The 12,217-nt window shown below is 44.3% G+C and overlaps 1 protein-coding gene across 3 annotated transcripts in view; it reads right to left on the bottom strand.

Annotated features, from left to right (window-relative positions):
* The window catches only part of LOC126998583 (tyrosine-protein phosphatase Lar-like), a 275,996-nt gene that overhangs the window by 94,509 nt on the left and 169,270 nt on the right, over nt 1–12,217 (bottom strand). For all 3 annotated transcript variants that reach the window (XM_050860410.1, XM_050860409.1, XM_050860411.1), the window contains exons 7-8: nt 8,144–8,329; nt 2,148–2,249 (exon numbers count right to left, since the gene is read on the bottom strand). In XM_050860410.1, the coding sequence (XP_050716367.1) occupies nt 2,148–2,249; nt 8,144–8,329 (288 nt within the window). The remainder of the gene's footprint in view (nt 1–2,147; nt 2,250–8,143; nt 8,330–12,217) is intronic.

The following is a 12,217-nucleotide window of genomic DNA, read 5'->3' on the forward strand; positions in this document are numbered from 1 at the left end:
GGTTGGCAAGGTACTACAGCCAGCCAGCTCGTGCAAGGAGGTAGAAAAATAGGAACAAAAAGGGTCACTTGGGTTTTTATTCTTTTTGACTTCTCTTAAAAGAAAGGTAAATAGGGCGAAGGAGAGGGAAAGGAGAAGGCAGTGAGTTTTGGGAGCTAAGGAGGGAGGGAGGCAGGGAAGGTGAGAGAGCGGGAGGGAGAGAGGGTATTGACGGAGGTGGTGTTGGTGTAAGAGACGGAGGAGGAGGAGGAGGAAGGAAGAGGAGGAGGAGGTGGTTGACTGAAGAATGTGGAAGAAAAATTGAGAGGAGGATGAGGAGGAGAAGGAGGAGGACATGGAACGTAGAGGAGGAGAAGGTGGAGGAGGTGGAAAATAGAATGTGGAGAGAAGGCAAAGAGGAGGAAAGAAATCTGGAAAAGGAGATACAGGAGAGAGGTTGGAGGATGAGGAAGATGAAGAAGGGGAGAAAGTTAATATTGAATCGGAGGAGGAGGAGGAGGAGTAGAAGGGAAATAAAGAAAAGTAAAGGAAAACGTATAAGAAAATTAACAACAATAACAGCAACAATAAAAGGGAAGAATGTTTGAGTGCCCGCTGATGGGATGAAATTTAGGGAAAGAAAGAAAACGGAGCAATTATTAACAAAGCGAGAGAGAGAGAGAGAGAGAGAGAGAGAGAGAGAGAGAGAGAGAGAGAGAGAGAGAGAGAGAGAGAGAGAGAGAGAGAGAGAGAGAGAGAGAGAGAGAGAGAGAGAGAGGACAAAGGCGGCTTATTATAACACACACACACACACACACACACACACACACACACACACACACACACACACACACACACACAAACATACACTACTTTCTCCTCCTCCTTCTTCTTCTCCTGGTATTCTAAGAGGAGCTCGTTGGTGTGAAGTACCTGACTGACTTTCGTAGTAATAATATGACTCACCAACTGACTTATCAAATGACTAATGAAGTGACTGACTGACCTATTAACTGAACAGACTGAATAACTGAACGACTAAGTGATAAATGAACCGAGTACTTCAATTACTGGATAACTGACAATCTAATAGTGTTGCAAAATTAATCAAATGTAAAAAAAAAGTAGACAGACAAACATTTTCATACCTCGATTTAAAGTTTCGGAGTAGTTTTTCTTTTCTTCTGATGTGAGTAGTAACGGAGTGCAAGGAGGAGGGGAGGGGGAGGGGGTAAAAATAGGCGAGTATAACCTTCTTCCTCAACAGCCATAGTCACCCCTGTATACCATTCCCGTTTTCTTTTTCTTCCTTTTTTATCACTCCTAGTCCGCGGGAGGGATGGAAAATAAATAATGAGGTAAAGAAAAGACAGTTCCGCCAAGCTTCTTTTTTTCTTCTTGGTTCCTCTGAATTTTGAGTAGTTCTTTTATGCGCTCCGGAGAAGATTTATTCCCCACTAATGAGTATGAGGTCGACAAGCCTTCCTCCTCCGCCGCCGTGAGCCCCACACTAAGAAAAAGTTCGGAAACGAGGCGCCATACTTTTAGTTTCCTCGAATGACATATGGCGCCCTTAAAATTATGGCCATTAGAGCGATACTTAGAGGTCTTAAGTGTGTGTGTGTGGGGGTGGGTGGGGGGGGACTATGGGGGTGAGGGATTGTGGTGTGTGTGTGTGTGTGTGTTTGTAACTTTGGGTATTTGATGATAAGAGAATGAAATACACAAGAAAATTAAACGAACATTCGATTTCAACTATACAAAAAAACACGTATCATGTCTTTGGGTGAGGCGGAGGATGGCTGTGACAGATGAAAATAAAATACTAATAAGACGAAAACACGTGAGTGAGTGAGTGAATAGGTGTGCAAACAGTGAGTGGATGAGTGAGTGAGAATGAAAAACTGGGTGAAAATTGATGGCATGATATGATGGATAGGTGAAAGAGGACAATATCAACAGTTTTTAGGAGCAGCGAGTAGCGGGCTTTTTTTTTTATTATTGTTTCCTTTTTTTGTGCCCTTGAGCTGTCTCCTTTGTTGTAAAAAAAAATGGTATCACTGTAAAAAAATCCACCCGCGCCACTAACCAGCCGGGGCCGACCACCAGCTCCCTTAAAGCACAATAGTCCACCGGCACTGATGGAGAACACGAACAGCAAAACTCACCTGTCTCTCCCGTGGTGACGTAGGCCGGTTCGGAGGGCGGCCCGCGACCGATTTTGTTGATGGCCAGGACGTGGAACTCGTACTCCGTGAAGGGCGTCAGATCTGGAGGAAGAGGAAGAGAATAGGAGATTAGGGTAAAGTATGGTCGCCTCCAATACATCAAGTGCATAATGGTCGTCTAATGTACCGTGTTGCGTAGTCACCATAACATATCCATACAGTTTAAGTGATGTGGAAGTGGAAGCAAGTGGAAGTGATGAATAGCGTTGGAGATAACACACTGCCCTGGGGAACGCTGCTGTGGAGGGGAAGGGGGATGATATTGCTGACTTGATGCTAATGGAAGCTGAGCGTCTTATTATTTATGGTCGTCCAGTGCTACCCAGGACGGTCAATGTTTATCCTATTTACTACCCTGTCCTCAAGGGTTTCTACACGAGATCTAGTTATTCACAATCTGTCCTCCCCATCCGTATATCTATCTAACCTCCAGTTGAAACTTTAAACTGTACTAGCACTAGGCAAAAAATTCATTGGTCTAAATTAGTGTTCTACTAAATAAATTGCAAACCGTTTTTTACTTTTTCCTCTTTTAATCTTGAGCGACCTAACTTGTACCCATCGTCACGGATCATTACATTTTCAATCACTGTAAGTGCATACTTTTATCAGCATCCCTTTGGTAGGTACTTCTCGTGACCCGTTTGAATACTCCGATCTGTATTTTTACCTCGCAATCTACGCTTTTTAGAAAGAGTGCAGCTGATGACATGGCGCTTCAGTGTTTCTTTAATCTGTCGCCTTGCCCTCGGAGCAGCCCAGACAGAGGATGGTGACGGATGGCGGAGATACAGCGTGATTACTATGCTCCACCACCGCGGCGAGGCACACCCACACACACGTCGTCAACACTAGCCTCCCACCACCACCTGCCACCGCCGGAGATCGCTACTCGCTTGCGATTGGTCAAGTCCTCGCTCTCAGCCTCCACGTCATTGGTCAGCGCGTCGTCTCTCCATCACGCCACTTCTCAGGGCTCGGAGATTCGTGTCCGTTGTTCCGAGAGAACGAATAATGAAGCAATGCCCCCTTGAAGCGAATACTATGTACCGAATGTACGCAAACACTCCACGTTACTTCAAAGGCCGATCAAAACATTATCGATCTTCTCAATGGGTATAAATGTATCATCGCGCCTTGCAGTACATCGCATTCTGGCGTTCGTGTTGAGGCTTCACGATCCTCGGGCACTCAACTACTACAGCATCCACGTGGCCACAAGAAGAAGAGGAAGAGGCAGAAGCGATGGTGCTGCCCTCTAGATGGCGGTGACGAAGGTGGGTCGGGGCCGCCTAGCGGGGACCACAATCCCGATAAATTGAACCATAATGAAACAAGGATAACTTAAAAGAGGAGATAGATAGATAGATAGATAGATAGATAGAGACAATGACAAGATAAAACACAATGGAAAAAAGTGATAATAATAATAACTATAACAAACAGATATACCGTGAAAGGAAACTCATTTACGAGATGCAGATAGATAGAAGATAGATAGATATAGGGAGAGAGAGATAATAACAGAAGATAAAACAGACATACAGAGCTGAAGGGAAAAAAAGTGATAGTAATAATAATAATAACAAAACAGGCATATCGTGAACAACCCCCCTCCCTTACCCCCCTCACCCGTCACTTCGTCCCCCCCCCCCTCACCCCCGCCCCCCGCCATAGCCCCGCGAATAACTGTTCTTTTTCCCTTCAGCCCTCACACTCCCGGCCGTAATGAGCATGAGAGGCACGGGCGGGCGGGTGATCATGCGAGGCGCCTCTCCACTCCTACTCCGGGACACGCTCATTACCGTCCCATCATTGTCGAAACAGATTTTTTCCCGCATTTTATCCATATATATACATTCCTCTCTCTCTCTCCCTCTCCCTCTCTCTCTCCCTCTTCCTCCCTGTCTCCCTCGCCTACGCCCCCTCGACACTCGTACCTCCATAAGCCATAACCACCCCTAACGCGAGGTTCTTTAAATCATCGCAGTTTTAGCCACGAGCCTGATATCAAAGCATGTTGTCCTGCCCCAGCGTAAATATTTGGGCAATGAGATGATGCGTGCCTCCTTGCTTGCTTGTTCATGTTTTTTTTTTTTTTTTGCTAGTCTATATAAGGTTTTTATCGGCAAAGTTCGCAGCGTCGTCGTCTGCGAGAACCTTTGAGCCTGGTAGACAAACACAAAGTTCCGCGTGTATTGCCAGGCAGCACTGTCGAGGCTTCCGTGGTGCTGCTGAGGTGCTGAAGTTCTGGGGTGCTTAAGTGTTGAGGTCCCTCCGCCGCCACGCCGCATAAGGTTTCGGCAGTATATTAAGTATCCTCGCATAATTGTGATGTCTCATGACGCTGCTCGCATTATCATTCTGGCAGTGTGTAGCGCGGGACGGAAGACTGAGGGCGAATAAAAATAACTTGTCCCATTACCTCTTAGGCTCCTCAGATAACACGTCTCACGGTATTCACGAAGTATTACGATGTCCAATGATGATGCTCCAATTATTTCGGTCTTAATAAAGTATGAATGTTGAAATATCGCGGCTAATGATGTTACTGAGATTATTTTGTGTTTATTAAAGTAGCGCTGTACATATACGTTGTGTAGAGCCGCTATGTGTGTGTGTGTGTGTGTGTGTGTGTGTGTGTGTGTGTGTGTGTTTCGCTCATGATACGAGGTCATTTGTTCTTTCATTTCCATCGTTCCGTCCACATCACGCTCGGCGCTATCATTTTTTCCTGTATTCCTACTGCACGCCTGCACAGCTTCACTTCAATTGTACTGAATATTTTTGCTTACACATACGAAACATACAGCAAGTGAATATTTTAAAAAGCTTCATATATTTTTGTCCGCGTGCTCAGGTTCCCTGGGAGAGCCGCTCGCCGCGTCCCGTTATTAACTAACAGTGTTCGGGGTTAAACAATTTCAAACATTTTTTTCCAGAACACCAGAAATATTATCATATTTTTGCAATATTTCTCTAACAGCTTAATGGACAGACGCAAACTCTTTTTTTTTTTTTAAGTAAAGTTCGACGCTCCGGCAGATGAGATATTTAATCAAGGAAATTGAAAAAGCTCATTTTATGCAACAGGTGCAAATGGTGCTTAAATAAAAGACTACAATTAGCCTTATTGGAGTGCCGGCGAGGCGCGGGCACGCAGCCCCCTCAAGGCTGCCGCCCGCCCGCCGCTTACATGCACGCCGCCGCTGTACACCGCCGGATGCGCACACACGAAGGTTTTCATGCAATGTTTATGATTTTTTTTCAGTAAAGGAGGCAGTGCAAGGGGCGAAGAGAAGCAAAAAAAGGCTCCGTAATACGCTTATTTCGGATGACAAAAGGAATTTCAAACAATGGAAATATAATAGCTTGGAGAAGTGTGTTGACTGGACGAGACTAGCTCGGGGAGGTGTCTTGAAACCCTCTCTTTAAAGCGTTTGAGTCGTAGGAAGGAAGATATCCCGACGATGGAAGGTTGCTTCAGAATTTGCTGGTGAAAGGGTGGTCAGCATGAAGATACTATTTTTATTACTGCGCGATGGAGTCCCGCGGAGGTGACATCCACGCTGCCCCGCCAACCCCCGACTAACCCCCGCCGCTTCCCCCAGCCCGTCACGGCGGCCCTGTTCTCATCAGAGGCACATTCTCCTACGGTGATAATGAAGGCCATTTAGGCGCGTCGTTAGCATTAAGTATATTTCAGGTGTAGTAACCTATATTTGCTTTTATTTTATAAAATTCTCAGCGGTGCGTGTTGCGGCCCTCAGCCGCGACAATTAATATTAATCATGCACCATGACTGACACTGGTCGCCTGCCACAAAAAATACTTGATGGACCCGTCATGCGCTTTTTGTGACGACTCTGACACGGCAAAGGTTGAAGGTTTCCTTCAGACTCAAGGAACGGGGAAGAGCGGTGAGGGAGGGAAGGGACAAGGGACGCAGTGGGGAACCCTCGGCAAAGTGCGGCAAGGCGAGGGCAAGGGGACTGCGTGGGGGCCGGGCCTGTGAGTGGTTCCATGACACTGTCGTTGGACCCCGCATGCACAGGCTTGAGGATTATCAAGGAGGAGAGGAGGAGGAGGAGAAGGTGGAGGAAGAAATGGAGAGACGTGCACTGACGTGCCTGACAAATAGAAAATAAGGAAGGTGAGAAAGAGGTGACGTGAGTTCCAGGAACTAGAACCATTATCTCAGGTTTATTGTTCCCCCCCCCCGTGAGTGACACCTTGAACTAAAGAAGAATTGCAAAACAAAATTAAAATTGGCAGCAATTACTTATATAAAAATGTTCGAGAAGCCTGAAAGGCATAAAAATATGAAGGAGAAAAGTAACTGAAATAACTACTAACGGAAAATAGTGAGTAAGAGAGTCATTTGCAGGAAGGGGCGGACACTGGATGCTGATGAGGAATGTAGCTCCTCCAGAATCGGAATCAGAAGAGAGAGAGAGAGAGAGAGAGAGAGAGAGAGAGAGAGAGAGAGAGAGAGAGAGAGAGAGAGAGAGAGAGAGAGAGAGAGAGAGAGAGAGAGAGAGAGCGTACCCATGTTGACGCACACCACCGTGAATATGTTTAATATCAATCATCTGTCAGTCTCTGGGGGAGGCGGCGTCTCAGGAACAGGGCGGGGCGGACACGTACAGGCTCTGAGCAGTTGGTGGTTTCCGGGGCTGGTCGGTGCCTCGGCCCCGCGCCGCAGCTCGTGCCTCGTGCATGCCTCGTGCGGTGCCTCTTGCGGCGTGGAATGTGAGTCAACACGATGGGCAGCCGCGCGGCGCCTCGCATCGTGCCGTGTTTGCACGCGGGGCACTGCCGGCACCGCGCGTGTTTGTCCACACACCCCTGGGGCCACCGTGCCTCCTCAGAAGGCCACGGTAACCATGATTGCCTAAACGGCCTCGTGCGATAATTCTAACATCATATTTTCTTAAATGAAGCATATTAAATACGACAGCAATAGTGCCACATTTAAATAATTTTACCATATCTTTATTTCGTTCACTAAGCAAAGTTGGGATTATGGGAAAACACCACTATGAAAACAACAGCAACATTGCGCCAAAAGATATAGTCTGCCCCAGTGTTGTATGAAATGGACCAATAATTATAATCCAAATGCATGCAGGAGTAATATTCTATCAAAGGGAATATGTATTAACTTATATCGAGAAAACGTTAGAACCCAAAGCAGTGGATAGCTGTAGATAAACCCAGGTTCAAAGTGATGGGCAAGATCTGGCTTACAAGAATAGTAGGAAAAATTAGTCACGTGTAAAGTGCATGTCAGGCTAATCTTTCAAAGGGAATGGGAGGTTTGATGGCGAATAACTATTTCTCAGGAGCGGCCACGTGTAAGACGAGTGGCCTCTAGTATCGCCCATTCTTCTGCTGATGACTTTTAGGCCTGTATTCTCATCCACTTTAAGCTGCTAATACAAAAATTTCCCAAGTTCACAAAGGAATGTTTTTCACGTTCCTGATGCAGATGCCTTGTCAAACTACCGCCAGGCTTATAAAACTACCCATGGAAACACCCACAACAACCTGTACAAAAGCCTTATCAAATGTGGGTGTGCAAGCCCCGAATTGTTTTGAAGATTATGGACCTTAGGCACAGAATAAATGCATAACGAAGAGTGAGAGAACGGAGAAGCGACGTACTTATAGCTGCGTAGATAAGAGAACAGGAGAGAAGTGACTTACAGAACAATATAACAGAAGTAACTAACAGAACAGAACGAAAGAGTGACTTATATTGCATAACAGAATAGTGACTTACAGACCAGACCAGAACAGTGACTAACCTAGGAAAAGAGAATAGGAGAAGAGAAGAGAAAAAAAACAGAACAGTGACTAAGATAAAAGAAGAAAAAGCAAGAGAAGAGAGAAGAGAAAAGAACAGAACAGAACAAAGCAGAGCAATGACTTACTTATAACCGTGTAGAACTTAGTGACGAGGCCAGAGATCTCGGCGTAGTCTCGTTCGATGTGGCGGGGTTTGTACTGCAGCGCGTAGTAGGACACGTCGCCGGGGTGTACGTCGTAGGACCATGTGATCCGGACCGACGTGGACATGATATCGCTGATCCGCACGGAGTCTGGAGGGCGTGGCAGCGCTGTGGGGGATGAAGGGAGAGAAGGAGGAAGGGGAGTGTCATTATAGAAGTCCTTTAGTATATAGACAGATGGTATAGATATATAGATAGTGTATAGATAGATAGATTAAGGCACATTATCTTATCTTCTCATTAAGTCTATTTTTATACAGGTCTTTTGGTACACACTGGGATGGATATATACTTAGATAATGATAGAAAAGACACACACACACAGACTTTTTAACTTGTTATCCTCACATGAGTTCTCTCTCTTTCTGTTTCTTGTATAAGTCTTTTGGTTCATAGAAAGATAGATAGATTGATATAGAAAAAGACATAAGCATACAATTCCTAATCTTCACAAGAATTCTCACTCACTCTCTCTTGATTTCTTATGTACGTCTTTCGGTACATAAAGCGATACATAGATAGATAGATAGATAAGTAGAAAAATAAATAAAAAAAAGTCATTGCCTTGTTTTCTTCATACTAATCATCTCTATTTCTTATATACATCATTTGGTATATAATTATAGATAGATAAACATATATAAAAAGAACACACACCTAATTATTTTTACGCGAATTCTCACTATTTTTTCCTCTCTCATTCATAACAAGACAAAATTAATGAGACCCAAAACAACAACAACAATAATAATAATCAACAGAGCAGAATAAACAAACAACAACAATCCCCAAGAAACAACTCTCACACATCAGAGCAAACAAACAAACAAACAAACAAACACGCTACAGAAAAAAAAACATTATTAACATGACCGAGCGCGCTAAACCGTTACGCTAAAAATAAAGTTAACTAAATAAAGGAAAAAAAAGACTGAGGATGTAAACGAGAAGTATAAATTTGTAAGCTGCCGTAAACAACCGAGTCTGCCGGGCTTATTCTAGTCCCTCCAACCTAAACATTTTTACCTAAGCTCTCGGATTATGTTTCTTCTTCAGCCAACAGCGTTTCTTATTCTATTTTTTTCGCTTTCCGAGTCTCTAAAAGTAGTGTTTCTTTCTATATATTTCGAAAAGGGAATGCACCAGTTCTCTCACTCTCTCTCTTTACCTACCTATTTCTTTGCCTATGTATCAATCTTTATCTATCTATCTACCAAGAAGAGGAGGGGAAAAAAAGAGGAAGGGAAGGAGAAGAAAAAAAAAGGCAGACCACGATACGGGAAAAAGGGAGAGAAAGAAGAGGAGGAGGTAAGGGAAGGAAAGAAGGGGGAAAAGAGAGAGTAGGGAACGAAATTGAAAGTAAGATAAGGGAGGAGGAGGAGGAGGAGGAGGAAACGGAAGACAGGGCGTAGGCAGGGAGGATTACGGCAGGGAGCATAGGCGGCAGGGAGATACTTGTAAGCAGGGGCGAGGCATGAACAACCTATAGGGCGCAAGGCTGTGAGAATCGAGGCCAGGGGGAAGGTAGAGTCTATAGAAGCAATATGGTGAAAGGGAAAGGAGGAGGAGGAGGAGGAGGAGGAGGAGGAGGAGGAGGAGGCGGAGGAGGTGGAGGAGAAGGAGAAGGACAAAGTAATGAGATGGAGCTGAATGGAAGGTTTGAGGGTATAGGAATGTATGTAAAGGCGATCATGGGAGGAGGAGGTGGAGTGCGTTGTGTGGATGGAGAGGGGATAGAGGAGGCAGGAAGAGAGAGTGAAGAGGGAGTGGAGGAAGGAGGGGAATGGGATGCTGTGGGTAAGAGGATTTATGGGAAAGAGGGGAGTAAGGGGAAGGGGGAAGGAATGGGCGCTGGGATTAGCCGAGGTGCAGAGGGAAAGGGTGCGAGGGTTGGATGCTGGTAAGACACAGAGGAAGGGGAAGGGGACAGAGGTAAGAGGGGAGAGGTATTCAAGGGATGGGGGACGGAAAAAGAGGAGGAGAGTAGAGGAAGAGAAGAGTAGGGGGATACGGAAGGAGAGGAAGAAAGGAAAAGGGGGATATTTGAGGAGAGGAAGAAAGGAAGAGGGGACATATGGAAGGAGGGAAAGAAAGGAGAAAGGGGATATGGGAGGAGAGGAAGAAAGGAGGAGGGGGATACGGAGCAGAAAAAGAAAGGAAAAGGGGAATATGGGAGAAGAGGAAGGAAGGAGGAGTTGGGGGGGAGGGGGAGTGAAGGGGCCCAGGTACCACTATGTATTACAAGCCTACTACAGGAGTGGGTCTTGAGGGTGTCATTAAGTTTTATAACCCTGATATATAAATAATTCCAGGAGGGTTTTTTCGTTCTTTATTACTTTCTCTACACGACCTATACTATTATTATTATTATTATTATTATTATTATTATTGTTATTATCATCATTATTTATCTATAGCAAGTCATGGCCACCAGATAGTAAGTTAAAAAATAAGAGGAACGAAAAAGATTGTTAAATATAAATAGGAGTAAGGAAAAACATAATTAAAAAGATTGACAGGGAAAATGAGATGAGGAAAAAGTGAAAAAAAGAAAAAAAATGGCCTGTAAAAGAATGTAAAAAAAAGGGAGTCACCGGTAAAAAAATGTCCTTACCGGCTGCTGTAAATATATTTTTGACCGCTTATATAATTTTGTCACCATCGTCTTTCTGAACAGCCGGCGGACAGTACACTCACAGCCTCCATCTTGCCCTAAAAACAACCTATCTACCTTCATTTTTTTGAGTAATAAGCGGACAACACTCCATAGCCCTCATTTTAGTCTATCTCCATCTCTATCTTTTACTAATCCTTTACGCCTCTCAATCTGGTCTCTTCTACTTCAACCTCAACTCACCATGCCTTCTTTTGCTTCTGTCTTCGTCTCCTTAAAACACCACATATGTTTTCTTCCAATTCCCTTTTGCTATGCCTCTCAACATGGCTTCTCATACTTCAACTTACTCTACCTTTCTTTAACACATTTTTCATCTCCTCAAACCAATACATAAATCTCTATTTTAATCCTCTTTACCTCTGTCTTCAAATATGTTCTCCTTTATATCAATGTAACTTGCCTTTTCTTTGCCACTTACATTTCCCTTAAGACGCTACATATGTGCTATTCCTTTCTTTAACACGTTTTCCATCTCCTCAAACCAATACATACTTCTCTTTTTAATCCACTTTACCTCTGTCCTTCAATCTGTCCTCTGCTATATCAGTCTAACTTACCTTTACGGCTTCTTTCATCTCCCTTAAGACGCTACATATGTACGTTTCCTTTCTTTAACACGTTTTTCATCTCCTCAGACCAATACATACTTCTCTTTTTAATCCACTTTACCTCTGTCCTTTAATCTGTCCTCTGCTATATCAGTCTAACTTACCTTTACGGCTTCTTTCATCTCCCTTAAGACGCCACATATGTACTATTCCTTTCTTTACACGTTTTCATCTCCTCAATCCAAAACAAACATCTCCTTTCAATCATCTTTATCTCTGTCTTCAAATCTGTTTTCCCCTACATCAGTCTGACTTGCTTTTTCTTTACCACATTCTTCATCTCCCCCCAAGACGCTAAATATGTGCTATGCCTGTCTTTAACACGTTTTTCATCTCCTCAAACCAATACATACATATATTTTTAATCCTCTTTACCTCTGTCCTTCAAATCTGTTCTCCCCTACATCAGTCTAACTTAACTTTTCTTTACAACTCTCTTCAACTCCCCCCAAGACGCTACACATGTACTTCTTCCAATCTCCTCTACCTACTACCTACGCCTCAACCTACCTACCTACCTTCTCCCTCAGCCCCTCATCTTCCCGGCCAGCTTTCCTTCCCCACGTTCCCTCATTTTCTTTTCCTTTCTTCCCGCAGGTCCACAAAAACCTCAAACTTCATCATTTTAATGTCATACGAGACGAAAGCCACGCCATCGACTTTAATCCCGGAGAAATGGACAGGATTACTCTGGGGATAAATTCGGGGTCA

The sequence above is a fragment of the Eriocheir sinensis genome, chromosome 14 (assembly GCF_024679095.1).
Source record: "Eriocheir sinensis breed Jianghai 21 chromosome 14, ASM2467909v1, whole genome shotgun sequence".
NCBI lineage: Eukaryota > Metazoa > Arthropoda > Malacostraca > Decapoda > Varunidae > Eriocheir > Eriocheir sinensis.